The sequence below is a fragment of the Sceloporus undulatus genome, chromosome 4, assembly GCF_019175285.1.
Source record: "Sceloporus undulatus isolate JIND9_A2432 ecotype Alabama chromosome 4, SceUnd_v1.1, whole genome shotgun sequence".
NCBI classification, from domain to species: Eukaryota; Metazoa; Chordata; class Lepidosauria; order Squamata; family Phrynosomatidae; genus Sceloporus; species Sceloporus undulatus.
In genome coordinates this window covers 70,455,715-70,483,614 of record NC_056525.1, presented here as the reverse complement: position 1 = coordinate 70,483,614, position 27,900 = coordinate 70,455,715, and the positions used below count along the sequence as shown (strand labels likewise).

Sequence of the window (27,900 nt, the reverse complement as noted above, 5' to 3'; positions counted from 1 at the left end):
CATTTTAAAAACATGTGCTTTTAATATCCACAAAGCTAATAATGCAGAAAGCCCCTTGCATACACTCAGTGTGCCTCTAGAGCAGCATTCCACAACCAGAAACCCTCCAGTATGCAACTCCCACCATCCCCGCTTGGCTGAACATACCTGGAAGGCACCGGGCTGAGAAAAGGCTGCAGTAGAGAGTAGCTGCTCCTGAAGAGTTTTCATCCTACAAAGTTCAAAGCCTGCTCAGAGCTAGATAAGTGATACCAGGAGTGACACAATGAATTCTAAACAAACAAACAAAAAACACTACACTGATGGCAAAGAGTCTGTCCTACACATATAGTTCCTTGATTCTCCCACACACACGGCACATATATGAACTTGCCCCACTGCTTGAGCTGTCCTTTGGTAGAGGAACAATGCAAGTAATATTAGCAAGCATATCTATCCAAACTGCACTAAAACATTATCACCTCAATTCCCTTACAATTTTTGGTCCTCCATCAGTTTTGGTCCCCCTCATCACTGGGCATTGTAATGTCCTGTCAATCTAATATGTATCTTGGCCCAGACTTGTTAGAAGTGTTCACCAAAGCAAGTGTGCAAGTTGGCTATTATCAGAGCTTAAAACTATAGGTAGTCTGGTAAAATCTTCCTTGTGCTATGAATAGAGGCGCTTAGATATACTAAGCTGAATGAGACAAGAACTCCGCTCTCAACTAGAGGAAAGGGATGGATAGGGGAGAGCTTCTGGGAAGCAAGAAAACTTTCATTTGGGTGTTGCCTTTTTTATTTCCCCTTTCCAGTCTCTGGTTGCTTGAGTATGAGTTATATTTTGTGTGTTTCAGTTCCAATTGGCTAAAACTGTCCTTATGCCCATAAAATTTATTGCAATATCTTATTACTATTATTCACTGAGGTGGGTTCTGATATTTTGCCCAAAGATGGACAGGAAAGGCTTCCTCCCTTCCCAGCTTTTATAACCACTCAACATCAACTGACCCCTGACTGCTGTAAATTCTGGGAAGGGATTTCTAAAGCTCAGGTTCCTTCTCTAGGGCCTCTTTTCCTTCACCCATCAAGTAGGGGAGGGTTGCTTGTTGATGGTCACAGTTCAGATTCAGGTGTGGTAGCCATAAGGTACCCACCACTATAGCGTCCATTGGCAACACTGCTCATCTCCATTGGAGATGTCGTCCCTGGGCCCAGGTAAGAACGATGAGTAGGCATTGGGGAGGGAGTTTCACTGGGTACTTTACTCAAGATGAAGCGGGTCTCATCATTGTCTTCTAAGTTAGAGATGTCCTTCATCATGCGCCCCTTCTTGTATGTGACAGACAGCGCATTGGAACCATCTGATACCAGATGGAATTGGCGGAGAATGAAGACTACAGGCAGAGGAAGGATAGCCAATATGATCAGCGAGACAAGAACACCCATGGCCCATTTTGGATAATATAGATATTTCTCTGCAGCCTGGAAGAGAAAGAGAAATGTCATTGACATTTGTCTACTTCACTACCAGAATAACATTAGAGATTATTATGTTCGTCTTCCCAAAGCTTGGGAAAGTGTCGGACTTTAACCCCTGAAAGCTACTTCAAGGATAGCCAGTGGCCGTGCTAGCTGGAGGATTTGGGGAGCTGCAGTACAGAAAAGTAACTTTTCCAAGAAATTAGACTTCCTTTGGCAAACATATAACTCTTACCTGTCCTCCAACTCCAAGAAAAGAAGCAAGTATCCCTACAAAGGATAATTATTGTCGTTTTGTTTCAATTTGGGGGGTATAAATAATGATGATCAAAATCTCCCATCCCAAAACCATTCTCCTCTTTTCTGTATATAAATACTTGTGTAGAACTAATATATTAAGAGTAATGTTTAACGCAATTTGATATTTTATGAGGCAGTCCTCTTATTTTTAAATGAGCAGCAGGTTCATACGGTTATAAAAGATTTCCTATAGAAGGAATAAAGTGGACTTTCATGGTCAGTGTCTATGTCCTGAGCATACATTCTGTATGACTTTATCTTAAACTGAGTATGTGCAACCCTGACATTCCACTAGCCACCAGCTATTATGCTACTAGCAAGATTGCATCTTGGTCTCAACTTCACTAGGAAGGATGGACAGATATTCTCCCTCTGCCTGGAATTAACTTTAGTTGTGTTTTCTACAACTGCCACTTGTACAACTCTAAAATAATCTATGAGCCAAGAATTAAAAGAGAGGTGATGCATACCATCTTGAAGAATTAACTGAACCAGTTGGAAGCATTTCAAAGTACTCAGGACCTCTAGAACCACAAAGGATGTGAAAATGGAAGTCACAATGACTGAGTACAATCTACTAGTGAATGATGGACTAGAAATTGCACAAAAGATCACAGTCCTTTGCAATGAAGATCTATTGACTTTATTGTATACATTGGTGTTCAGTTTATATGTATCCAATGATGCAGCATGGTGTAAATCAGAGCTACTCAAACTGGTGGTCCTTGCACAAGTGCTAGTTATTAAATAATCGTTTGCTGGTCTGCAGAAATATTCAAGGAAGTACTTTCTGGAACATGGCCACATAGCCCAAAAAACCCACAAAAAACTATTCAAGGAAATAAAAATTGCCAATGGGCACAAATACGATACCAATCTCTGACACAATTTAAAAAAAAAAAGGGATTGTTGGTCCCCCACATCAGACATCCCATCCCAGGGAAAAGTGGAGTAGAAATCCAACAAACAAACATTTGGTTTCATGCTGGTACAGAGCTTGTGGACTTGCTATTTTCAGGGTATTATATTCTCAGTCACGGACTCACCTCTTCTCTGATCCAGGCATTATAACCTGGTGGAGTGACCACTAGCTGAATTACACTGGCTGTCATTAGGCCAGCCATGCAGATGGGTGAGACATACTTCCATGTGTAGAAGTAGAAACGATAAGGACGGAAACCTAGCATTTCAGTTAATTCTTGCATGAATCTAAGAAGAGAAAAGGAAGCAAAAAGATGAAACACAATAAATTAATTCCACAGTCCCTATGTCTCCTGATTTGGATGGGGAAACTCAGGGGCTGTGGAGACAGCTGTGAAAGGGTGGCCTCCAGCCGCCCCTTTTACAGGCAGATTGGGGCCATGGCAACCACATTCTGTGGCCTCAATCTGGCCTTTCCAGGGCGTGAAAAGGAGCCACAAAAAGCGGCTCCTTTTTGCACCCTGGAAAGGGTGCAATAGCTGTGACATTGCAGATTTATGGCACTCCTTTTGTGCTACATTGTGCAGATGCAGCGCCAGAGGAGTGTCATGATGCCACATGCCATGCGGTGCAGCACACACCATCACACCATCCTGGGAGTGGAGTCAGGGTGTGCGGCATGTGGACACTACATCTCTACTCCACCCCCAACCTGGCCTTTAAGGCTGGTCTGCACAGGGCCTCAGTCAAGGAACACTGTTGGAGCCAAACGTCTAAATAAACATCCTGAAAGTTATGTACTTCAAGATTAAACCTACTACATATTTAGTAGTTACAGAGGATAAAGCTGTAATCATATGGTCCTGAGAACATATCTCAGAGGCCATGATAAGGAGTTGGTTTCCTCCTCAAATGACTTTGCCATTGTGTCAGGTCTTGGAAGGGGAGATTTGAGATTGGAACCATGTCCCAGTTTTTCTGACTCAGTGAGAAGGTTTCCACAGTCTCCATAACCTGTCAGAACCATAATCTTCTTATGTTTTCAGGGCAAAAAGAGAGCGAGGGAGAGAATGTTGGAGATGTTGTTATGGGCAGAAAGGGAGAGGGCCTGGACTTACTAGATTCAAAGGCTTCTAAATCCCACAACAAAACGCAGGTGTAGGGTGCATCTACACTGTAGAAATAATGCATTTTGACACCACTTTAAGTGCTGTAGCTCCTTCATATGAAATCCTGGGCTTTTTAGTTTTACAAGGTCTTTTGCTTGCTCTACCAAAGAGTGCTTGTGCCTCACAGATCCCATGATTTTGTAGGATGGAGCCATGGCAAAGTAGTGTCAAACTGTATTATTTCCACAGTGTAGATGCATCTGTATTTTGAAGTAGGTCTAACTCATGGCTCTGAGTTAGACCTACTTTTAAAGAAATAACGGCCTGTTACAGACAGGCCAGTATCTTCCTTTCTTTTTTCTTTCTTTCTGTAAAAGTTGCAAATAAGCCATGCAGAGAGGGAAAAGAACTGAAAACTGGCTAAAGTGACACTTTGGCTGGTCAGATATTATTTTAGGTGCAATGGACCCTCCATCAGAGGAGTATTCCATATACCCAACTTTCCTTCAGATTGCTTCTTAAGTGTTAAAAAACACAAGTTTAGGAAACCAGAAAAGCCAATAAGATAAGTATGGTCATCTTCTCACTTATCTTCCTTTAAAGGAACTCTTACTTCTTGGTACCGTAAATCCAAGCCACCGCAATGTTCTCCAGGATGACTACAAGAGTGAGTGGCAGTGTTGCAGAGTAATCATCAAACATGTTGACAAAGTAGTTGCCCGACCGTTGCACAAAGATCAGCCCCACAAAGAAAGCAAAAATGCAACAACCAACTGTAAAGAGCAGAGGATAAGAACTGTCAGCAAGAATACAAGGCATGTCAACCTTCTCCTGAAGACACAAGGCAAACGGATAGCATCATTGATATAGAAGGAAAGCACTGTATTAATGGGACACCACTTCCCACCTATGAATTGATATGAACTTTAAGAATAGGAATTAGCCTACACTTTACAATATGTTGGAGAAAGAGACTGTAAGAATTTCCTAAGACATTTTAAGAAACTTCCTTTACATCACTGCTACTCTAAGAACTGTGGGAATCTGTTGGTCTTTCACAGCAAATAGCTTGAGAAGCATTGCTTCCCATCATTCCTGGCAGAACTATCCACAAGTCAATTCTCCCATATGACCAATTTACTACTGGTCTATGAATACAGACTGTGGTGATACATTTAAAAAGTTGCTCTATTATAAAGATATGGCAATTATGCAATGATAGCATCCCTGAATATTCAATCTAAACCATCCATGCTTGAGTAAGCACTTGCTTGCCCTTATTTGTCATATATCAGAGACTAATTTACAGTGCTTCATAAATAAAGGTTAATAATAAATAATTACAAAATTGCTGCATTATGCTAGTTCAGTGAATAATGCAATGGTTTATTCTATGGCTACAGTAACAGTTCTGCATGGGGGGCGGGGCGGACCTGCGCCAGAACCATTTCACATGAGAAAGAATGTATCACATAGAAGAGTCCAATTATCCTGCATGTAGTTTAATTCATGTGATGTATCTGTGCACATCTATTCTATGTTTACACATTGTGGTGAAAATAATGCAGCCCTCCCAATATTGTTGGATTGCATGTCCTGCCAGCATAGCCAGTGATGAGGACTGCTGGGAGTTGTATTCCAGCCATATCTGGAGTGGTGCATGATTCCTAGTCCTGGTATATATGAAAATTTATTTTATATCCCGATAAAAACCTGCTAGTATTGAAACTTCCTACCATGGTGGAACTGGTGCATGTATGAGACAAACTGTATGTGACAGTCACACAATTTTCTAAAACCAAGAGATTGTGCAAGTCAATTTTGGCTTGTATGAAACAGCTGGGTTTACCCCTATAGGGAAGCAGACTTAAGCAAAACAGACAGCACCTTTTAAGCACTTTATTTCACTATGTAAACACTGAAGGCCTTGAGTCTCACCATAAGCTGGATATAAATTAAATTCATAACTAATCTTAGGCATACGTCCCTGAGAGTATAGATAATGAGAATTACTTCAAAGTAAACAATCACAGATTTGGGCTGTAACATTTTAAATATGGAGGCTCATGGCTAGAAGTTTTTTTTTACCACCATCTTAAAGGATGGCAACAGCAGGTTAAAAAAACATTTTCTGCCCCCAGGGGCTCTGTGGAAGTGGAGAAGGAGCTGGAAGCCCACCTTTGGAGGCTGTATATGACCAACCCTGTTTTAGAAAAAGGCAAAACAAATTCTACATACAAATCTAGAAAAAATTAAGCAGATGTAGATGTTGAGATCATAGAAGATACTACATAACTCATTAGAAGGTTTTCACTTTATTTAGCTTATTAGGAAATATAGATTTAGGTCTAATTTGTACTACAGAAATAATGCAGTCTGACATGGCTTTAACGGCTATGAAATTCTAGGATTTGTAGTTTTGGGAGATATTTACCCTCCTCTATCAAAGAAGTCAGGTGCCACAAGAAATCCCAAATCCCAGGATTAAATCAGTGCCAGACTGCAATATTTCCACAGTGTGGACTGCCTGTTTCATATCAGATCCAAGATATGGACACCTTTGTCTTTAAATTTAACTTTGGTTCAAGGTTTTACCAGCTGTTAGATTGCAAGGAAGTTTGGCAGCAGTGCTCTGCGCAGCATGGGTGGTTTTAAGCCAAGTTTGGCATAGGATGAAATGTTAATTTCTTAACTCAGGCCACACTTGGGCTACAGCCCCATGCATACTTGCATGGTAGTAAATTGCATTGAAGCCAGTGAGATTTACTACCAAGTTAACATGCCACATTGTCATTTCAGGTAGGTTTATGATAGTGAGTCAAATGTGACGAAGCTGTCATAAAATCACTTGGCCTCTTTGTTAGTCCAGTTCTCATCACCTATATACTTTTTGCTCTTACAACTTAACACCAAGTCTACCCACATCCATTCATACAACTTGACCTTAGTATAATTAAAAAGATTGTATGTACAGCGCTGTGTAAATTTACAGCGCTTCGTAAATAAAGGTTAATGATAATAATTAATAATAATAAGTCTATCCACTTCCAGAAACATAATCTTTCTAACCATTTGCCTCTTTACCACATTGAGTACCCAGTGCTATCAACCAAGCTGAGATACCTTCCACCCACTCACACACCCACCCTTGATATGCTGTTCTGTGGGTAGACAGAACAAATGGGAAAATTCTCCCTTGAAATACCACATCCTTCCCTTTTCTCTTTTGGGACACAAAAACATTTCATTGCTGCTGCTGAAATTCTGCTTTCAGCATTCAACAATGGCTTAATGACTTTAAGAATGGCCATGGTGGCTGGGATATTCTGGGTGTTGTAGTCCAAAAAGTTATTTTTCCAGATTTCAAGCTCTGTGAATTTCCCTAAGAGTGACCTTACCTGTTAATATTTCCTTGCGCACTTTGAACATGTCAATGATGGGTGTGGTGATGCCAGCCATGGTCCCAATCATGCTCCCCAAACCCAGGTTTATCAGCATCAGGAAGAACATCACTGACCAGAAAGGAGAAGCTGGAAAGTGGGTCATTGCTTCTGTGAAAGCTATGAATGCGAGGCCAGTCCCCTGCACTGACTGTACACAGCCAAAAAAAGATGCTCATGTTACTCTTGGCAGATTTTTTTTTAAAAAAAAGCAGATGTGCATGTATTCATGTAAACAGATCTTTGTCTGTACAACCAGAGTCTCTTAAAGCCCAACAGCTAAGCAGTTATTGGGCTGCTCCCAATGTGAAGAGTTTCCTACATGGACAAGAGTAGGAAAAAGTATGTAAAATGAATACTGATGGTTGCACAAGCATCTATTTTACCACACATGCATATTCTGAAAACCCATGGTTAGCTGTGGTTTCCCAGTGCATGTATTACCATAGCCATGATGCAATGTGATTCTTGGTTTTTGCACCAACTTACTATGCTATGCTATGTCCTCATATTCTTCAAGGACATTTGTTCCATATATTGTTGCATTTTGTGCACACTTCCCATGCTCAGTTCTTTTTGTGATTAAGGGGAAGGGAAGTTCCAGCAAATAAATGCTCCCATTGTCCTTATCTTCTAGCCAGTAAGGAGATTCACAAGGTTTCTTCTGTATAACATTCAAAACCCTATGCTATTTTCCTGTTACAGTATTTGGTTTCTTGGTGCTTAAACATGCTGAAAATGAGAGCGAGCTGAGTGAGAAAAGAGAAAAGCACTCACAAAGCCCATAAAATCTCTGGTGTGCCCAGTAATGGGGTGACTTCATGGGAGCTTTGGGGCCAGAATACTCCCAGGCTGCTCGCAGAGTATCCTGTCCAGCACAGATACCACCACTGGCTTGTGATTTCAGAACATCCTGAAATTGCCAGTTCCAGCTTAATATTAGTGGACGGAAGTGCTATACTAGTACTGTTGTGCTGTTGTGCTGGTCAAACAGTTGTGCAATCAATTGAGCAGCTTCTTGTTCAATTGCTTTGTACAACCACTTGTGCTATAAACACAATATTGTTTTCACCCTTGCACAAACTATGAAAAGACACAACCACAAGCATATTAGTTGTGAAAGTTAAACAATATAGGACTTTGAGTCCCAAATAACCATGAAAAGCAACCTCAGCTATAAACATACCTTGTCAAGCTCATCTTCAAGTATACAGGGATCTAGCCCCAGCTTCTGGAAGTGCTCCTTCTTTACTGTCTTTATTACACCATACATCTCGGTGTAATCCTTGGCTGTAAGATGGGAGAAGTTCACTTGGGGTGGAATGAGTGCATGACTCAGGATATTGGAGTTCAGGTAACCCAGGATCTTCTCAGCATTCCTAAGGTGGAGAAGCTAAAAGTCACTACATAGCCATTTCCTGGTCCTTAGACATTGCTGTTAACCTTGTTCTGGGAATAAGGTGAAAGGCATCTTCTTCTTGCAAAACAAGCAAGGTGAAGCCCAAGCAGCTGTTGTGGGAGATATTAGTCTTATTCTTCCACAGCACCTTCTACAAGAATAATAGTTAAAAGTTAATTTCCCTGTGCTACAGAAAACACTAAATCTCCCAGCAATTAAACTGCTGGTAGCTTCACAATAAAACAACCACCTAAGCCATTTTCTCTTTTAAGAAATTAAAGTTATTCTGAAATATTTGTAGATATTAATAGACATACAGACTGATATAGATATAAACCACCACCTGCACGCACTCTTCAGAGAAATCTCTTAGAAGCAGACTTAATGTAGTACTTACTCAATTACACATTTCTCATTCATGACATTGGCTTTGAAGCCCAGCACAGCAAAGACTACCAGCGTTGCCAAGACAGAGGTGAAAAAGTTGATGAGGGAGACGAGAGCTGCATCAAAGTGGCAATTGTTGTCCTGTTTGTTGTAACTGGAGAAAGCGATAACTCCACCAAAGCCCAAGCCCAGGGCAAAGAAGACTTGAGTGGCTGCTTCACGCCAAACTTGGAGATCCAGCATTTTATCAAGCTGTGAAAAGAGACAAGAGGGAAGTCAGTTCAACCATCCAGACAGACACATGGCAGCAGGGAGCAGTACATCACTGCATGTATGTGCAGATACTTTGAAATACAATTTTTCTGCATGAACTTGATAAAATTTTATATCTTTCTCCTGAATTTACAAGGACTAAGGGCACATCCAAAAAAATGCTAGGCATGTTAGGATCCAGTGAAATGAAATGACTATTTGTTTCAAATAAAGTCTTGTAGCATCTTAATGACTAACAAGTTTTATTTGAAATAAGCTTCTGTGGACTCAAGTCCACCTCATCAGACCACTCCTTTCTAAATTATTTTATTATCTTTATCTCCCACAAAGTCCTACTCTGCTACCTCATCATGGAGTGGAAGTATGCCAGTGGAGCATGAGTTCTAGTAGTTCCTACCAAACTAGAAAAAACTTTAAAGACAGCCCCAATGGAGGCCTGCATGCTTGCCAGCTGAGGACTATCCCAGTATGTTACAGCCGAGTTCTTCACCAGAGTGTTGGCCACTAGGTGATGAACTGCCAAAAATGAATAATTCAATGATAGTATGACATTGTAACAATATTGAACAGTTAATCAGTGGATCAAAATTTAAATATCACAGACTGCAAAAGGCCTGGGAGAATAGAAAGATCTTCACATACAAAATGACCACAGAAAAGATGGTAGGCAAAGCCTCTCTGGAGAAAATATTCCATAATCTGAGTGGATCACCACCATAAAAGTCCTCAACTTCTTTTGGCCACAACATACAGAGCAGAGACTCTAAAGATGAGCATGTTGTTTGGTAGGAGTATGAGAGAGAGAGAGAGCCCAATCCTTCAGATACCCTGGTTCCAAACAGTTGGGACTATGTGGCTAATGAGCTGTCACAAAATCCTCCCCCATCAGATGCCTTTTGTGTGTCTCCCAGCGATTTGAGAGACTTCCTTTTCTTCTCTGCTGAAAAATCTGGGGGGAAATGCACCCACCCCTTTCCCCAATGGATCGGGGCCTCAGCTGCCGCAGCAGCAGCCTTGAGGCTCTGATTTGCCGCTTTTCCAAGCCATGGGGAAGCGGCAAAAGGCCGCTTCCCCGTGGCCTGGAATGGGGTGTCCTTGGGGCTTCATGCCCCAAGGACACTCCGACAGCGGCGGGGAACAAGAGAAAGAGGCTGCCCATCCCCTTTCTCTTTTGTGTTGCTGGCACAGCCGTGTAAAGGCTGCGCCAGCGACACAAACCTTCTGGCACCGCTGAAAGGGCGCCACAGGTGTCCTTCAGCAGTACCAAGATGTCACAGCCGTGCCGCCCCGTTTGGAGACTGTGCGGCCGTGATGTTGTAATGGCAGTGCCCATCTAGAAAGGGCATTACCATTACAACATACTAGGGTTGCAGGGTGTCTGGAAAGGACGCCCCGAGGCAACCCTAGTACATGTGCAGGCCTGCACAAAGTGCCGGTCTCTACAGTGCCTGAGAGTCATGCCTCCTGTGGCCTCCAGGGGGTGTAATTCTCTATGAAATGGTTGTTATTGTATGCACTTGTCATTTTTTACTTAAGGCAACCCTAAAGATTTTGTTACAAGTTTCTTCAGAGGCAGTTTGCCATTGCCACCCTCTGAGGCTGACGGAGTGTGATTTGCCCAAGGTCACCCAGGCCAGTAACCCTCTCCTCATCTTGTTTAGGCTTCACATAACATTTCTGGAATTGGTATTGTTTTGAAACCAAGAAGTTAGTGCAGCTTATAAAACATTGGTGTGATTTCATTGAATTGTCTAATGCCTCTTAGCAGTTCTGCAGTCTGTGGTTGGTTCAATTGCAGTTTCCAGGTCATTTTCAAAGGCAGTTCACTCAATACAATGCTTTAATCCAGATGGGACATTACCACAGTACAGGTATTTTTAGTCCATTAAGGCAGGGCTGCAGCTTGAGTATCAACCAAAACATATCAAAGGCATTTAGAGCCATTTAGGGCAACTGTGGGAAACTAGGAGGCTGCATTGCCCATCCATCCCTGGTAACTTTACCTACTCCTTCACGATATCATCTGCTTTTCCCCCAAAATTGGGATACAAAGTGGTTTACAATTAAAGGAACAATACTGTACAATTAAAAACATATAAAAGTGAGCAGTAAAATAGAATTAAACTAGTGCGATATTAAAACACATTGCTCATTAAAAGAATAAAAACAATTAACAATATAAAAGTGCTTAAAAACAGTACATATAAAAATAATTAAAAATACTAAAACACAGTAAAACAATAAAAATAAAACTATACACAGACCCTTAAAAAACTTCAAAACCAGCACCACACAGCACTAAAAGCCCAACCTCAATCGTTTGTAAAGGTCTGGCGGCACAAAAATGTTTTAACTTGCCACCAGAAAGACAGCAAGGATGGGGCCATCCTGGCCTCTCTGGGGAGTTCCAAAGTCTGGGAGCAGCCACCCAAAAGGCCATTTCCTTTGTTCCACCAAACAAGCCTGAGAAGGTGGAGGGACAGAGAGGAGGACCTCTCTGGATAATTTTAAAACCCTAATGGGATCATCCTGGGAACTGTAGTTTGGTGTGGCACCAAAGTTCTCTGACAGAGAAGACTAAATGTCTCACCGAACTACAATTCCCAGAATTCCATAGCATTGAGCCATGGCAGTTAAAATGGTGTCAAACTGGATTATTTCTGCAGTGGGGATGCAGCCTCCACAAGACAGAACACTTATGAGTGATCATGCCACCTGTCCTAGTCATTTTCCCATTCCAGGGATCAGCCAGGGCTTTGACAGAATCACCTGCCAAGGCAGCAGGAAACTTCCTGAGAGCCATCAGGAATGCAACCAAATCCATAAGCCTCCTTATGTCTTCTCTCCTTATAACTCTTGGATACAACCCAGTCTCCTTCTCTTCCTTCCTTCCTTCCTTCCGGTTCTGGTCCTCTTTACCTCTCTCCCTTCTCTCTTTTCTCCTCCTCACTTCGACTTTGTACAGCGCTGTGTATAATTACAGCGCTTTAGAAATAAAGTTTAATAATAATAATAATAATAATAATAATTCCCCTTTATTTCCATCAAATTCTCCTCTTTCTCCTCCTTAATTCCCATGTGTCCCAATCTTAAGAAAAAAGCAGGGTATAAATAAAATTAACAATAACATGAATAACAACAACAAAAACAGCTGCAGCATTACAAATATGGTTGACTTACCTTGGGAGTGAACATATGCACAATGCCATCTACTGCTCCCCTCAGGAGCAACCCCCGAACCAGGAAGCAGATCAACACCACATAAGGAAAGAGTGAGCTGAAATACATCACCTAAGAAAGAAGGAGATCCTATGGCATAAAGTAGGAGTTGACTTTGTATTTGATATCTTCATGGAAGAATACTAAAGTTGTAGTGACACCACTGAAACCTTCCACCTACTTTAAGCAGTCATATCTATCTGCAACGCATTTTAGGAATTTGGTGAGTTACTGAGAAGAATTACCTATTCAGAGATCTATAAGCCCTCCTTCCTCAACAGTACTGTAGTCCCCAGGAAAACATTAACTAGTATGTCAATAATATGAATATCTTGTAAGACAGCTGAGCAACAATGCCCACTGAAACCTGAAGATGTTTGCCTGGGTGTGCCAGTGCTGAATGCTACATCACAACTGGCCTCATCTCCTATGAGCTTTTACACATGTTCTTTTCTCTATCATATAGCTGCCACAAGGCAGAATGGATTTGATGGCGGCACAGACAAGGTTTGCATTCTTCTCTTCCTGCTTATTTTTCCGTTGCTTTCCTGGCCACTAAGCTTCTCAGGGTGTTTAGAAGTGGTTGAATTCATGCTTATGTGGAGCAGAATTGTGGAGAAAGAGCTACTATTGATTTCTATTCTAGACTACGATTTAGGACAGGGAGGGGAAGCCCACAGGCCTAAACTAGTGATGTGGGTTTAATGTGGTTGTGGAGGGTCCAGATCTGTCTGATTGAGGATCCAGATTCACCTGCTTCCCTGCAAAGCGTTAGACTTAGTAATTACATTGAGACACACCCACTTTATAAGTCTGTTCATTTGTGGTGGGGTATGGCAAGTTTGGTTCTGCTTCAGGCTCCTACACTCAGCCCTTACCTTTCCAGAAGACTGGATTCCTTTGATCATGGCCAAGCACACAAAGCTCCAAGCCGCTAGTAGGCATAAGGTCATTCTCCAGTTAAGCCCACCACCCTCTGAGATGGAATTAGAAATATCCAAGGCATCACGGTACCAGAAATAGGTTGTAGCAGAGCTTTTGTCACATTCTGGTTCCACAGCTGAAAATGAGATGAGCTTTAGTTATTACATGATACACAGTCCTTTCTTTTGACATCTCATAAACACAGTCCTGAGCCATAGCAAAGTTAGTCAATACTTAGGAGCCTAAGGAGGATATATGAGCATCACAATTTAGGAAAGATGGCTATGCTTCACAGAAAAGGAAAGTGAGCAGGGAGACTTCCCAACTGAAATAAATTAAATCAATGGGGTAATTTATGCCCACTATAAAAGACTCATTTATCTGTTGGGATGTTCAAATTCTATTACAAGCTCTATTAACCTCAAAAGCATTTCTATTTTACTTTACGGGAAATATTCATTTGCTGCTGCCAACCAATGTTCAAATGCAATTCTATATTCTACCATCTGGAAACAAGTCTGAATGACTGTCACCACTTGGACTGAGAGGTTCTCTGCTGGTACTTTCAACATTCCAAGGGAAAGCCTATAGCTGTCTCATGACAGGGCACACACAAAGCCTGGAAAAAGTACTTGTTTGGACTGTGCCTGCCAGTATCCCCCAGCCATCATAGCTAGCTGTGAAGAAGCAAGCAGAGGTTAAATAGATGTTTCTTTCTTTTTGTGCCTCACAAAGTTGGGAAAGGAAAGTCAATGAGTCAATCTTTCTTTGCTTTGTGATAATGGCCAGTGCTTATTACTAATGCAAGAATTATCCATATTTCAGTACTAGATTGAACAGTCCCGAAATGAAACCCAAAGGTCTAACCTGCTTCCCACTCTCTCATACCAAGTTGTGAAGACAAGGTACTCACTTGCAACTGAGCCATTTCTTAAGAGAGGGCACTCACTCCAAGGCAGAGGATACTGGAAAGATTTGAAAAAGTAAAAGATGCTCCAGCCTATGATCACATTGTAATAGAGTCCAACAAACAAGCAGACCTGGGAAATGGAGAAAAAAAAATAGTGTTTGGATCCTCTACATCAATAACGTTCTTCAAACAAACTCAGGGGATATACCATGATTAATGATAAAGAATGGCCATATAAATACAGAATTTCCTTCTGGATGCCCATAGTACACTAAAATACCTTATAACCACTGTAATTAATTAAATTTAGTGGTTAAACTGTCGATATGAACCAAACTCAGTCCTTGGCAGGACAGTTAGTATTTGAGGTTAGTCGCATATACAAGACTTGGTAAGCAGTGATTTGATTAATTTCTTTTGATATAATCATTTTAATATAGTAATTCTGATTGGCAATTTAGTCAATGCAAAAATCTCATTTGTACTTTTAAATACTATGAAATTTAAGCTTTTAAAGAAAGTAGTTTAATTTTAAAATGAAAATGCTTTAAAACATGCAAAACTTTTATTATTCTTTGATATTAATTTTTTTTAGCAAAAATAAACCAGAAAAGATGATTAAGATTAAAACACATTTTAAAAATACTGAAAATAAAAGGGGGAAAGCATCATGATAAATAAGTATTAGAAATTACAAATCTCCTAGACACTCCAACAGTTTTAGCTGAAAGTGAAGAGATTACCCTCCTACAACCTTCATATTACTACATTTCATACCTTTCTACCCACACTTGTACAACCTATGACCTAACATAAAGATTTCATTGATGAAACAAAGATTTCTGTAGGAGACCAGGCCTTTGGAAAGACAACAGTATCTGGTGACTCATATTCCCGAACATAGCAGTAGCTAATGGTTTGAAAACTTTTGGGGACTTGTAAGCCCTCTTATAATTATTATTGCTAGCTTTGAGTCCAGAGCTTACTTTTTGGAGTTCCCATAAACCCACAGACAGCCATACTCTGGGAGATTCCAGAAGTTATAATCCCAAAATGTATTTGCCATGAGCTTGGTCCTAGCCACAATTATTCAGAAGTAATTCCCCTCTGTGTTTAGTGGCATATTCTACCTTGCAAGGATATTTAAGACTGCAGCTTATCCAGGGTTCCAAAGGGTTTGGAAGTCTCTAACTGCCTCTTTTACCAGCTGAGCTGCAAATTTCTGATAAGAGATTATGGTGGGGGGCTGGTCAGCTCTGCAGAAAAGCAGCCCATTTGGCATTATTAAGCTGGCAACTGATGACATAGAGGTGAGGCTTTGTCTGGGCTTCAGGAAAGAGAAATGCATACTCCAGCTCATAAAGTTTCTGGAAAGATATGAGTGTATGTGTGTTTCTTCATCTGTCCCACGAGGGAGTCTGTCTCCTAGGGCTGAAACGGTGGCCAGAAATCAAGACTTAAGTGTTGTATTTGCACTTGTGGTCCAGAATCATCCTGATGACTCTTGGGATCTAGTGCAAAAGCCTTTGGTTGTAATCATTGCAGAGACTGCCCCAAATAAACTACAGCCTGAAGAAAAGGACCAAATGGTTATCCCCTCCACTATCTCTGTTCTACATACAGAAGCAAAGTGGACTGAAAATTATTGAGATTTCAATAATGACAGCATGACAGCATTTTCTATAACACCTGGAGCAAGCTGGTTTATTTAGGAAATGCAGAGCAGACTAGCCTCTGAGAAATGGGAATGCTTGGGGATCTGCCAGTGCTGGCCAGCTCCACCCAACAACATCTGCCTCTGAAGTAGTTATCTCACTGCCTGATGGTAGGGCTGGCCCCTACATCTCTGTGATTCAAGTAAATGCCAAGTGACAAGACTGCCAATAGGGGCTTGGGTGGGAGAAGTGGTGCTAAATTGTAAGCCGCTTTGATAGCCTTGGCTGAAGAGCGGGGTATAAATAATAATAATAATAATAATAATAATAATAATAATAATAATAATTATTATTATTATTCTGTTTCAGTGTCAGGCGCCTGTGCTATTACTCTGCCTGCTAATCTCCTGATTGGAGATGGCTGGCTGAGCTACAGCCAGATTTAATTTTGTTAGATGCAAACAGAGAATTAGTTTAGCACACACTGCACCTTCTTAAAGGGCATATCTAGTCCACTCAAGTGTCTATAGACAACTGTCCTGTTTGTTTACATGAAATTAAAACAGGTTGGGCACTGATGGCATTCATTTGATTCTGTCATGCTGTTCTGGGGAAACAACTCTTCCAGGCATGAACTCTGCCATCCTAAATAATCAACTCCACAGATGGTCATATTCTAATTCTATTCTGCAACTGCTAATCATTCTTAAATATAGGAAATAAGTCTGCTAGACAATGAAATCCACCGTTCACCCACACTCCATACAACCAGTTATGAGTCATGTTCAAGCACCCACTAGGCAGCTGGCAAATCCAATGCCCCCCAACCGGGGACAGACGTAGTTCCACACGCCTATGCTGCCCCGGCGGATTCTCTGGCCCACAGCCAGCTCCAGGAAGAACAGAGGGATTCCAATGAGGATGAGCAGTACCAGATATGGAACAAGGTAGGCACCTGGAAGGAAAGAGAAAGGTCATTAGAGCAGTCTGACTGGACTACATTGGTTTAAGAATGACAATGTTTATTTTATTTTACTTGTTACTCTTCTGTTCCAGAACTTTGTAGTTTCAGGCTTTCCAAACAATTCTTTTGGTGCTGAAACAGATACATGTTACTGCTATAAGGTAAACTATCGGTGCCAAATGACACAGTAAAAGGTACATAGCAGAGAACCATCCCAGCTCTTTCTCTTAAGAGCTCTAATGTCCTTCTCATCGCTAAGAAAACTGTGCAAGTAGATGAACAACAGAGGAAAATTCCCAGCGTTTATATCTTTTCCCAGCCTCAGACTGAAAATGTAATGCAAAAAGTCACATAAGGTCATTAATACAAGTTGAGTCTTTCTCTACACTGAACAGCTGTTTTCACTTGGCTATGATGCTAACAAGGGCCCCAAAACCCATCTGCCTAGTGGCAGAGGCCCAGCTAGCTATGATTACACTTTATACATCTTCTCTCCCTCTCAAAAATCTCAAAGCAGTATACAGTATGTACATGGCCTTGGGCATACTCTTAGTCTCAGAGGACAGCAATGGCAGACTCCATTTGAAGAAACTTGCCAAGAAAACCCCACAATAGGCTTCCTTTAGGGCAGACCTGCACAACTTCACAGTAAATTGGGGCCAAAATTAGGTCAGAGATAGGTTTTAATTCATTGTTATTAATAATAACAATGGAATATTATTAATATTAATTCCATCTTCCTCCTCTGCCTGGCCCGCTCCTCGGGAGAAGGCCAAGCAGCAAATGAGCTTTGTGGGTCGAGCATTTGCACATCATGCTCCTCCTCCATCTGGTTCTCTCTTTGGGAAACGGCCAAGTAGTGGAGGAGCCTTGAAGTTATTCCACATCTTGGTGGGCTGCCCAAAATTTTACTAGTGATGGCACAGTCTCTGTCTCAGGTGACAAAAAACCAGAAGCGGTAGATTGTCCTGTCATCTGCCTGCTGTTACTGCTCTAGAAAGCCTCACTCTAGCAATCCAATCCTATCAGGGGCAGTTGGTGGGCTTCCCCAGCAGTGTTATAATGTATCTGCTTTGGGTTTCATTCTAGACTTTAAACAAGCTATCCAAGGTTCTGGACTCTTCACCCAAAATAGGTTCAGACCCTTGAATAGCTCCTTTAAAGTCTAGAATGCAGTGCAGTGTGGAGTCAAAATATTACTGATAAGAAAGCCTCTGACCACCCTTGATGCTAAGAATGCCTACCTCTGAGGGAACACTGGACCTAATGTGTGGGCAATGCTGCTGTCTGTAGAGCTCATTTGCCCTCTGTCTTGATCTGGGGGTAGGGGAAATGGCTCCTTCTTCTCCTGCCTCAGACATTGGGAGACCCTGGGCTGCTACTTTCTAGTCTAAAAAAACTGTTCCCTATGACATGAAGGTTGCCAACATTATTCCACTACAGAGCAACCAAAGTACACAATGGCCAGACTGTTGGTATGGGAGAGGTTCCAAACAAGCCTTACATCGAGGGAGGATAATGGCAGCAGGATCTGGGACATAAGCCTGATAAGGGAAAGCCATATTTGTGGGAGTCTCCTCTTTGACACATCTTCTAGGTAACATTCTCTAATTGAGGAAGAATAACAGAAGGAACCAGAAATGTGCCTATATGCTCATGAAAGGCAAAATGTATAGCAGGATAGAATGCCAATAGAGATGCTCAAGATATTCTTTATAGAAAGCTATAAAATTCCTTACAAATGTACATACATAAGAAAAAAAATACCCTCCTCAATCAGCACAGAAAGTTTGCATGAAATTAAATTGTACCACTCTAAACCTGATAGTAAGTACAATAAATGTGTGCAGAGCCCTTTAGATCTAAGGGTAGGAGATTAGGATTAGGATTATTATTTCTTACCCATCTCTCCCCATGAATCGACAACAACAAATAAACAATGTACATCATCAATTAAAACACCGTAATTAAAACATGCAATAGTTTAAAAGGGCAAATAAGATGTACACATTCTAGACCATTCCAAATTTAGAATTCATAATTTAAAAATCATCTGGATAAGCCTGCCAGAAGAGACTGGTCTTCAATGCTGTTTTAAATTCAAACAGATTATTCAGCTGTCAAATCTCTTCCTGCAGGTCATTCCACAGTCTAGGGGTGGTTGAAGAAAAAGACCTCTGGCTAACAGTTGCAAAACTAGTCGCAGCTGACTGGAGTAAATGTCCACCAGAAGATCTGAGTGTATGGGGGGGGGGGTTATATGGAAAGAAGTGATTCCATAGGTCTCTCTGTCTCTGGCTTTGCTTTGTGAACGAAGATTCAGGAAGGACTCATCCGCGCTTTGTACAAGTGTGTTGGTGACTAAAAAGACCAATCCGGGACAAACAGGTCCGGTTGCAGAAAGCACAGCGGAAAGTCTCCTTGGGTGATGTTTCCAGGTTGTGGTTCTTTCTGCGTTGTCATTTCTCTTTGAGACTCGTTTGCCGTGAGCTTTCGAAAAAGGCTGCAGCATCGTGGATAGTGCATCTCCATGCCTCCCGATGCGAGGCCAGGGCGGACCATTGTTGGTGATCAATTTGGCCAAGCCTGAGATGTTGTTTCAGGGAGTCCTTGTATCTCTTCTTTGGGGCGCCCCTCTTACACTGACCCGTGGCGAGTTCACCGTAGAATACTATTTTTGGGAGGCGATGGTCCTCCATCCTAGAAACGTGTCCTGCCCAGCACAGCTGCATCCTCAATAGCATGGCCTCAATGCTGGTGATCCCTGCTTGCTCAAGGACAGCAACATTTGTCACATAGTCAGTCTAGTGTATATTTAGAATTGTGCGTAAACAGTGCTGATGAAAGCGTTCAAGGAGTCGTAAGTGTTGGCGATAGGTGACCCATGTTTCAGACCCATAGAGGTGTACTTCACCTCAAGTGTTTGTTACTCCAGACTCTTTTGTGAAGCCTTCCAAATGCACTATATACCTTTGCCAGTCTGTGATCGATCTCTTTATCAATCTCGGCGTCTGAGGAGATGATGCTTCCCAGGTAGGTGAACTGCTGGATGGACTTAAGCACAGATGTGCCTACAGTGATGTGGGGATGGTAGTGTTCTTCCTGAGGTGCTGGCTAGTACAGAACTTCCATTTTCTTCAGACTGACTTCCAGTCCAAAGAGCTCTGCAGCTGTTGCAAAACAAGATGTTAGGTGCTGCAGAGTTGCTTCCGTATGGGCAACGAGGGCACCGATTCCATAGGTAACCTGGACCCAAACCATGTAGGGCTTTAAAGATAATAACCAACACTTTTTACCCTGCCCAGAAACTAATTGGCAGCCAGTGGAATGATTTTAATATTGGTGTAATATGATCACTCCTGGATGTTCCAGTAAACAATCTGGCTGTTGTGTTACAAACTTACTGAAGTTTCTGAAGTTGATACAGTGGTAGCCTAATGTACAGATCAATGCAAAGGTCCAGCCTTGAGGTTACTAGTGACTGCACTACCATCTTTGGAAATTGGAAGAATACACTGTACTAGTAACACATGTTCATTTGGTGAAAACTAAAATATGGTGGAGAAGTACTTTTTTCTTCTGAGGCACGTGGCATTGAATGTAAAAGAAAATCCTTTAGCTCTGAACTGACTGGCTTGGAAATCAGCTGAATGGGGTGTGCACTTAGGGCAGGGGAGATTGCTTTGGGGTTGCTTCAGTTTGGTAGTTTTGACTCATATCTCACTTTAGTTTAAATCTCAAGCACAGTCTTGCTTCAGGTCATTTCCCAAAGGTTTCATACGTTTCCCCATTGACTATAACAGGGAAATCAACAAATGGATATAACAGCTATTATTACTACTGCTGCTCCTGCTGCTGTTCTGTCTTTTGCAGAACTGAATTAACTTTTCAGTTAATAGTAGTCTCTTCTGAAGAATGAAGCCTGCTAAAGTGCAGACTAACATGTGTGTGGATATGTTTTTAAATGCTAGAAGACCACATACTCCATATCACCAAAAGTGCTTCACCTGTGAACAAATGCATGGCTAACAACCTACTGATTATATAACATTAGTAATTATTATTATCGTAGTTTTGTGTGCATGTGAACTCAGTTTAGAGTACAATGTAAAGGGAACTTTCATGCAGGTACAGGCAACTTGAACCCTTCAGATATTGTTGGATTGCATCCCCCATCGGCTCCAACCAGCATAGCTAATAGTGAGGGGTAATAGGATTTGCTGGTCAACAACAAGTATAAGGAGTCCAGACACTCCTTATTCTTACCTCCCCCACTTGCAAAGCCCCCAGAAGAAATCCCCATCCTCTGTTTCAGAGCTGAGAAATGTGGCTCACCACTGTGGCTTTATATGAAGAGCAACTGTGCATCTAAAGCCCTCCCTGCTTGTAATGCTCTTTAAGTAGATCACTAATCTTTTGGAGGCAGGTTCTTTTTCTTTCCAATATAAAACTGAAATGATTTGGACCAAGATGGAAAAAACATTTGCTGAATTGGGATTTTATGGAAAGTGTATGTTTTGTGAGATTCGTATTCATTATTGTACTTGAATGATAGAAACTGTTATGCTAATAAAGTTCTGAGCATAAAGATATATGCATATATGCAGGGTTGGCACCAAGGAGAAAAATTATAGACAGAGGTCTCTGTAATATTTCACATACACACAATGCAATTATACGCTATTTCAAGATTGTTCCAGTACACACTGTGTGCTTAAAGAAAACACAGTTCCTAGAAAGGTTAGATGGAAATTCTTCATACAGGTTCTTTTTAAAAGCAATAACATTAGTTTTTGGTTATTTCAATAGAATTGAATGAATAAGGCAATCTAAGGCAGGATACAGATCGCCCAAAAAGGGCAGTCTCCCGTCGCCCTGGTTTGCTCTGCAAGGGAGCCGCAGTGGACAAACCGTGCGGCTTGGTCGTGGAACAAAAAGAACCTGCAAAAAGCAGGTTCTTTCTGCGGCGTGGTTGTGATGCCACAAGGTGCCAATGGCACGCTTGCAGTGTCACAAAGGTGCCGGGATGTGTGGACACTAGGCATCCATCACGGCAAAATGGCGGCTCTTGTGTGTACAGGGCTCCGCCATTTTGACGCCCTTGTCACATGCGAGGGATGAGTCACGTCTGGAAGCGCTGTCCCTCGCATGTAATGACAACGCCCCATAGGGCCCGTCTATACAGTGCCTTTGAATCATACACAGCTGACCAGGCATGCCAACAACACATGTATTAGAAGATGAACTACTGAACAATGATAGTTATTTCTTGGACTATGCTTCTTGGACTACACTTCCAAAATTCTCTACCCAGCATGGTTAGTAGCAATGCCAGCTGAGGGCATCTGGGAGCTGTAGTCCAAAATAAAAGTATCCAAGGCAGATTCATAACACTGGCTGTTGGCAGAATTTTGATCCTGTTTCACATACAGCGGAATTGGACAAGCAGATTGCAGATGATTAAGAACACCCATTGCTTTATCACCATCTTACATTACATAAACTAGTGTTTCAGGAAGCCTCCTCCCCCCCCAAAAAAATTGTTAAGTGAACAGTATCAGCTCCCAACACAATGAAACTAACAAAACTCTAGTGCAAGACTGATGAAACCAAATGACAGCAAAATTTCTTCCTCTGAAGGCCCTGGCACAATCCATTGGAAGCAGTCAGCATTAGCACTGTATTAGTACTGAGAACATCAGTAATCTACATTAAACTCATCCATCGCAATATGACTTCCTGTAGCTGCTGAATTCCTTCATTCTCTGCTACTAAGAACATTTTTTAAAAAATAAATCACTGAGTTTTGCATGTAAAGCTCTAGGAAGAGCAGAGCAAGGATGCACCAAGTGGCCAAAGGAGGCCTGTCTGGCTCTATGCAAGTGTTGCTCCTGGTTTGGTTCCCACTTTGAGCATGTAGCTCAAAAGACTCTTTTGATTCACCCATCTTGTCTGCCCAGGATGGAATTTGATCACCCATCTTTCTTTGCCTATGCTGTTGTCTCTAATGCTGTTGGGCCTGCCATGAAAAACCTAAGCTAGCAAAGTTGTATGTTCCAGTTCCAAATACTGACACTTGGCAGTAGGGCTGCCACACTGAAAACTGGAGATGGCTCCTGTATCTTTAAAGCTGTGCAGAAGAGGGAATTTCAGAAGGTGTTGCTTGTTTCTTGATTCTGTGACAAGCAACACTTATGAAACCCCCTTTTCTGCATAACCATTAAAAATATGGGAATAATTTCCATTTTCCAGTCTGGCAACGCTAGTTGGCAGATAGTTGTTAACCACAAATTTGGTACACACCAGCTGTAATTTGTACATTACACACATTGGGACCACAAGCTATTATTATTATAGCAGGTTTACATATATTAATTTCCTTCATTGATTTGAATGTTCAGCTGGGTGACTGAGCTACTCTGTTTCAATAAGCTATTCATCCATTTGGTAAGCTGTTGAGAACATAGTGTTCCAGAGAACTGGCCCAGTCTCTACCTTTTTATAATGGAAAGCTGTTCCCTCTACCAAACATATGTACACTTCATTACTGGAATAATGGGTGGGGAGAGGAGTGCACAAAATTTTCTACCTTCATATGTAGCAGCAATATTTTAGCACACACAAAAGCTTACATTACTAGCCAATTAATTAAATTCATCTGGTTGGTCACTGTGAGAACAGAATTTGGGATGAGACAGGCTGCTGTTTTCACTCCACATACCTCTTATTCTGTTTTTAATAGATCAGCAATGAGGCCTTCAAATATTCTGGACTGATTTTTTTTAAATAACCTAAAATAATGATCACAGGATATTCCATAGTGTTCATGGATAAATAACAAAGAATCCTGTGGCACTCAAATATTAACCAATTCATTAAAGCATAAGCTTTCATGGACTACAGCTTACATTGTTCAACTATTTTGAACACCTTGATTTTTCTTCCCATTACTTTTTTAAAAAAACACAACTATGGAAATCTGTCACATATGAAATTAACTCTCACCATCATCACAATTTTAGCAACCACTGTACTGTTGATATTTGATCTCATAAAATGTTGGAATAGACTGTTTCAGCAGTTTTTAAGGGATTAAGTATCAGCAATACATTCATTAGAGCAAAGCTTCCTTTAAGTTTAGGCAAAGGGAAAAACCATAGACTCTTGATCATGTTTCTTTCCATGGTTCATTGCCAATAGTGACTTCATGCTTTATTTCCTGTCATGATGATGATTTAGCATTTAAATACCAAGATTTTGCTCAGTGGTGGCAACTAGCAACCCTGACCTCCTGCAGGACAAATCAGGAGCAACACTACTGTTTTGTTTTGATCAGATCTTCAGCTATTATGACCTCATATAACTACTCTTTACACCTTCTTGAATTCCAAAAAAAAGTTTGCAACTGCACATTTCTTTTGTGATCAGTACAAACATATTTGTTATTTACACATTGAATGCACACAAATTCATATAGGATCAGTTGGTTTCAGTTTCAATAACCAGCAAGGTGGATCCATGAAGTTAGCTAGTGAGTAAATACTGGGGAATATATGAGCAGGGCCAGAGGATGACAGCAATCCACAACAGGTACTTTTTCACAAACTGAGATTCTTTGAAGTGCACAGTCTGGGAAAGTGCTAAATTATAGAACTATGACATAAAGGAGGAAAGGAAGTGTCAGATTTCCCCTTCCATGTTGTATTTATGAATGGTAGGCAGGCTCCTGTTGAATAAACTCTACTTAAGTCAATCTGACTTTTAGCAAAACAGCTGGCTAAAAGGTCCTAATGGTTCTAGTTCTTTCTAAACAGTTGCAGATAATGTTCTCTACAGCCAGCACTTCATAAGTGCTAAGTAAGGTTGATCAAAGGAAGAGGGGAGTGAACCAGACTCCCTCAGCCAGTGCAGCCACTGGCCTTTTTTTCTGGTGAATCTCCTGCAATTTTAACTCCTGTTTGACATCTTTTCCCAAAGAGTGCATTCCCAAAGTTGGCAAGACATCACATATTGATCTGTTGGTCTGTTCTGCAGCCATTAAAAGCACAGAGACCTTGCTACAAAAATAGCTCATAGTCCAAATGTTAAGTCATCTGATCTCCAAATGGGTTAGATGAGTGGATCCAATTCTTCCCATAATGGTCAGAATGAGCCAAAGGCAAACAAGTTACTTGAAAATGGTCCAGGAAACATTCTGGCACTAGCAATATCAGTGGACTTTAAAGTTGCTGGGTTAGAGAAAACAGCCTTTGGGACATATGCTCAAACATGAGATAAAAATCTTGGAACCCAGGATCTCAGAGGTCAAACAGACCAGTGGCTTGGAGCAGCCTCTGGCCACGCACACCCTGATTGTCTCACTGTGATGACTGGATGCCATGGTCCCAAAGCTGGCCACTGCAAGTGGTCCTAAATGGGCCACAAGCAAGGAAAGGCTTTTTGCTGCTCCTTTTCTGATCAGCTTTGGGCCACCTTAGAACAACATCTGACTGATCTAGGGGCATGTGTCATCTGCATGCCACATGCCCAAAGCAGCCGGAAGCCACGCTTTTTGGCCCGTGTGTTTTGGAGCTCAGCCACAGGTTTTGTTTACTAAACCACCTGCTGAACTGGATAAAAAGAAACAAATTGATGATACTACCACACCCTGTTTAACCTGTTGACATCATCCTGGTTGTAAAGCAAACTAAAGTAAGCAGAGTATAACATTTTAAATTCTAGAAACCAATTTTTGTGTGCATTTTTTGGGTAATGGTTAGCCTGTAAATGTTAGCAATCATTTTCAACTCCCTCTGCCACCTCATTCCCAGCCTCAGCTCCTGTATCTCAGACATTTCATTTTTAATCACATATTTTTTCTACACCAGAAGTTCAACAATAACCATCATCCTAAATCAGAGAGAGGAAATGGAAATGGAAATAACATCACAGAAATTAGCAGATTTAGAGATGATAGATCACAAACGTCAAAAAAGTTTGAAATGAATTAATATTGTTCATTACTATTGCATATTATAATTGAACAAGGCAAATTTAAACCACCAGAAGGTTTGGCTGAGTTAAACTACAGTGCATAAAATAATTATCTAGCTACAGAAAGCACTGTTAATAGTATGGCAAATTCATATAATCTGATTTGGTTCAGCCATGGATCTGTATGTACAGTTAAGGCTTGGCTAAAGACTACTATAAATAATAAACACTTCTAAGTTAAGTCAGCAGTATTTTGCTAACACAGTTATTATGACCAAGTAAGCAGTCATCAGCCAAGTGAGCAATATTTCATAGAATCATAGAATAATAGAGTTGGAAGGGACCACAAGGGCCATCCAGTCCAACCCCCTCATGCAGGAAATCCAAATCAAAGCATCCCCGACAGATGGCCATCCAGCCTCCGTTTGAAGACCTCCAATGAGGGAGACTCCACTACACTCCGAGGGAGTTTGTTCCACTGTCGAACAACCCTTACTGTCAGGAAGTTCCTCCTAATGTTGAGGTGGAATCTCTTTTCCTGGAGCTTGCATCCATTGTTGAGGGCTCTAGTCTCTGGAGCAGCAGAAAACAAGCTTGCTCCCTCCTCAATATAACATCCCTTCAAATATTTAAACAGGGCTATCATATCACCTCTAAACCTTCTTTTCTCCAGGCTAAACATCCCCAGCTCCCCAGTCGTTCCTCATAGGGCACGGTTTCCAGACCCTTCACCATTTTTGTCGCCCTCCTTTGGACACGCTCCAGTTTCTCAATGTCCTTTTTGAATTGTGGCACCCAGAACTGGACGCAATATTCCAGGTGGGGCCTGACCAGAGCAGAATATAGTGGCACTATTACTTCCCTTGATCTAGACACTATACTTCTATTGATGCAACCTAGAATCGCATTGGCCTTGTTAGCTGCCGCATTGCAATGATCGGAAAGGGGACATATACTGTCTCAGTGTGAAGGGATCACAAATTAATCTAGAAAAATAATCTTCATCTGCCATCTAAATACAAGATGAATTGATTCAGGGTAACCACTAATCACTTACTTTTCCACGAACCGCCTTGATCATACAAATGAGTGACAAGAAAAATTCATTGAGCCAAACAATGGATCTGGATCTTTGTCAAGAACTGATAAGGTATTTGGCCATGCATTTTAGGACAGAACTATAACACACTGACAGATTATATAACTCAGTGGGCATTTTCAAGTGCAGTTTGGAAAGACATGGTCTAGAAAAGCCAGTGCCAGTCAGTAGTTTAACTTGGTATGTATGCATGAATAGTCTGACTCTGAGCTTGGAAAACTTGCTTTTTTGGACACCACCACCTAGTCTCCTTCTGTGGCCATGGGTGTGCTATTTACAAGATTCTGGGAAATGACATTGAAAAGAGTAAAATTTTCAAGTTCTGTTTTGATTGATAGGGTGCAATTTACAACTTTTAGGCCTGTGTTCTCTCCTTCTATACTAGAGCAGAAAAGCAGAAGTGATATCCATTAACAAATGTCTACTATGTTACCCATTTTGCCTTCTTCCCCAGCTGCTTACCTCCACCATTCTTTTGACACAAATATGGAAACCGCCAGACATTGCCCAGTCCCACAGAGTAGCCAATCTGAGCCAAAATGTACTGAAGCTTGTTGTTCCATGCTGGCCTGTCATCACCAGGCTCCTCCACATCCTGCTGCTGTTTGTTCCAGTTTTCTCCAGCCACATTTAGGACACTGTGTCTATAGTCCACAGGCTCTTCAAGGGCCAGTAGATCAGCCACTGATTCTGTGACAGGTTCATTGCTTTGTTCCCGCTGGGTCACTTTGCTGCTCTTAGGCATTGAGATGGTCTGGCTCAACTTCTCCAATGCTATGAACAAAATGGAAAGGACAAGATGAAAGCAATATTTTTCAAAGACAGGTGTTGGATTTAGAGAACGGGCTTCAGAAGTTGATCGTCTG

At 41.4% G+C, this 27,900-nt stretch overlaps 1 protein-coding gene across 1 annotated transcript; it reads right to left on the bottom strand.

Moving 5' to 3' along the window:
- Positions 1 to 2: 2 nt before the first annotated feature.
- On the bottom strand, positions 3 to 27,900 carry SLC6A17 (solute carrier family 6 member 17). The gene is made up of 11 exons (XM_042463497.1): positions 27,497 to 27,900; positions 16,796 to 16,953; positions 14,347 to 14,473; positions 13,388 to 13,569; positions 12,471 to 12,581; positions 9,028 to 9,269; positions 8,418 to 8,610; positions 7,190 to 7,382; positions 4,405 to 4,564; positions 2,808 to 2,970; positions 3 to 1,464 (listed from the first exon to the last, which is right to left on the bottom strand). The coding sequence occupies exons 1-11, from the start codon at positions 27,777 to 27,779 to the stop codon at positions 1,096 to 1,098; spliced, it is 2,181 nt and encodes a 726-aa protein (XP_042319431.1). The 5' UTR covers positions 27,780 to 27,900; the 3' UTR covers positions 3 to 1,095.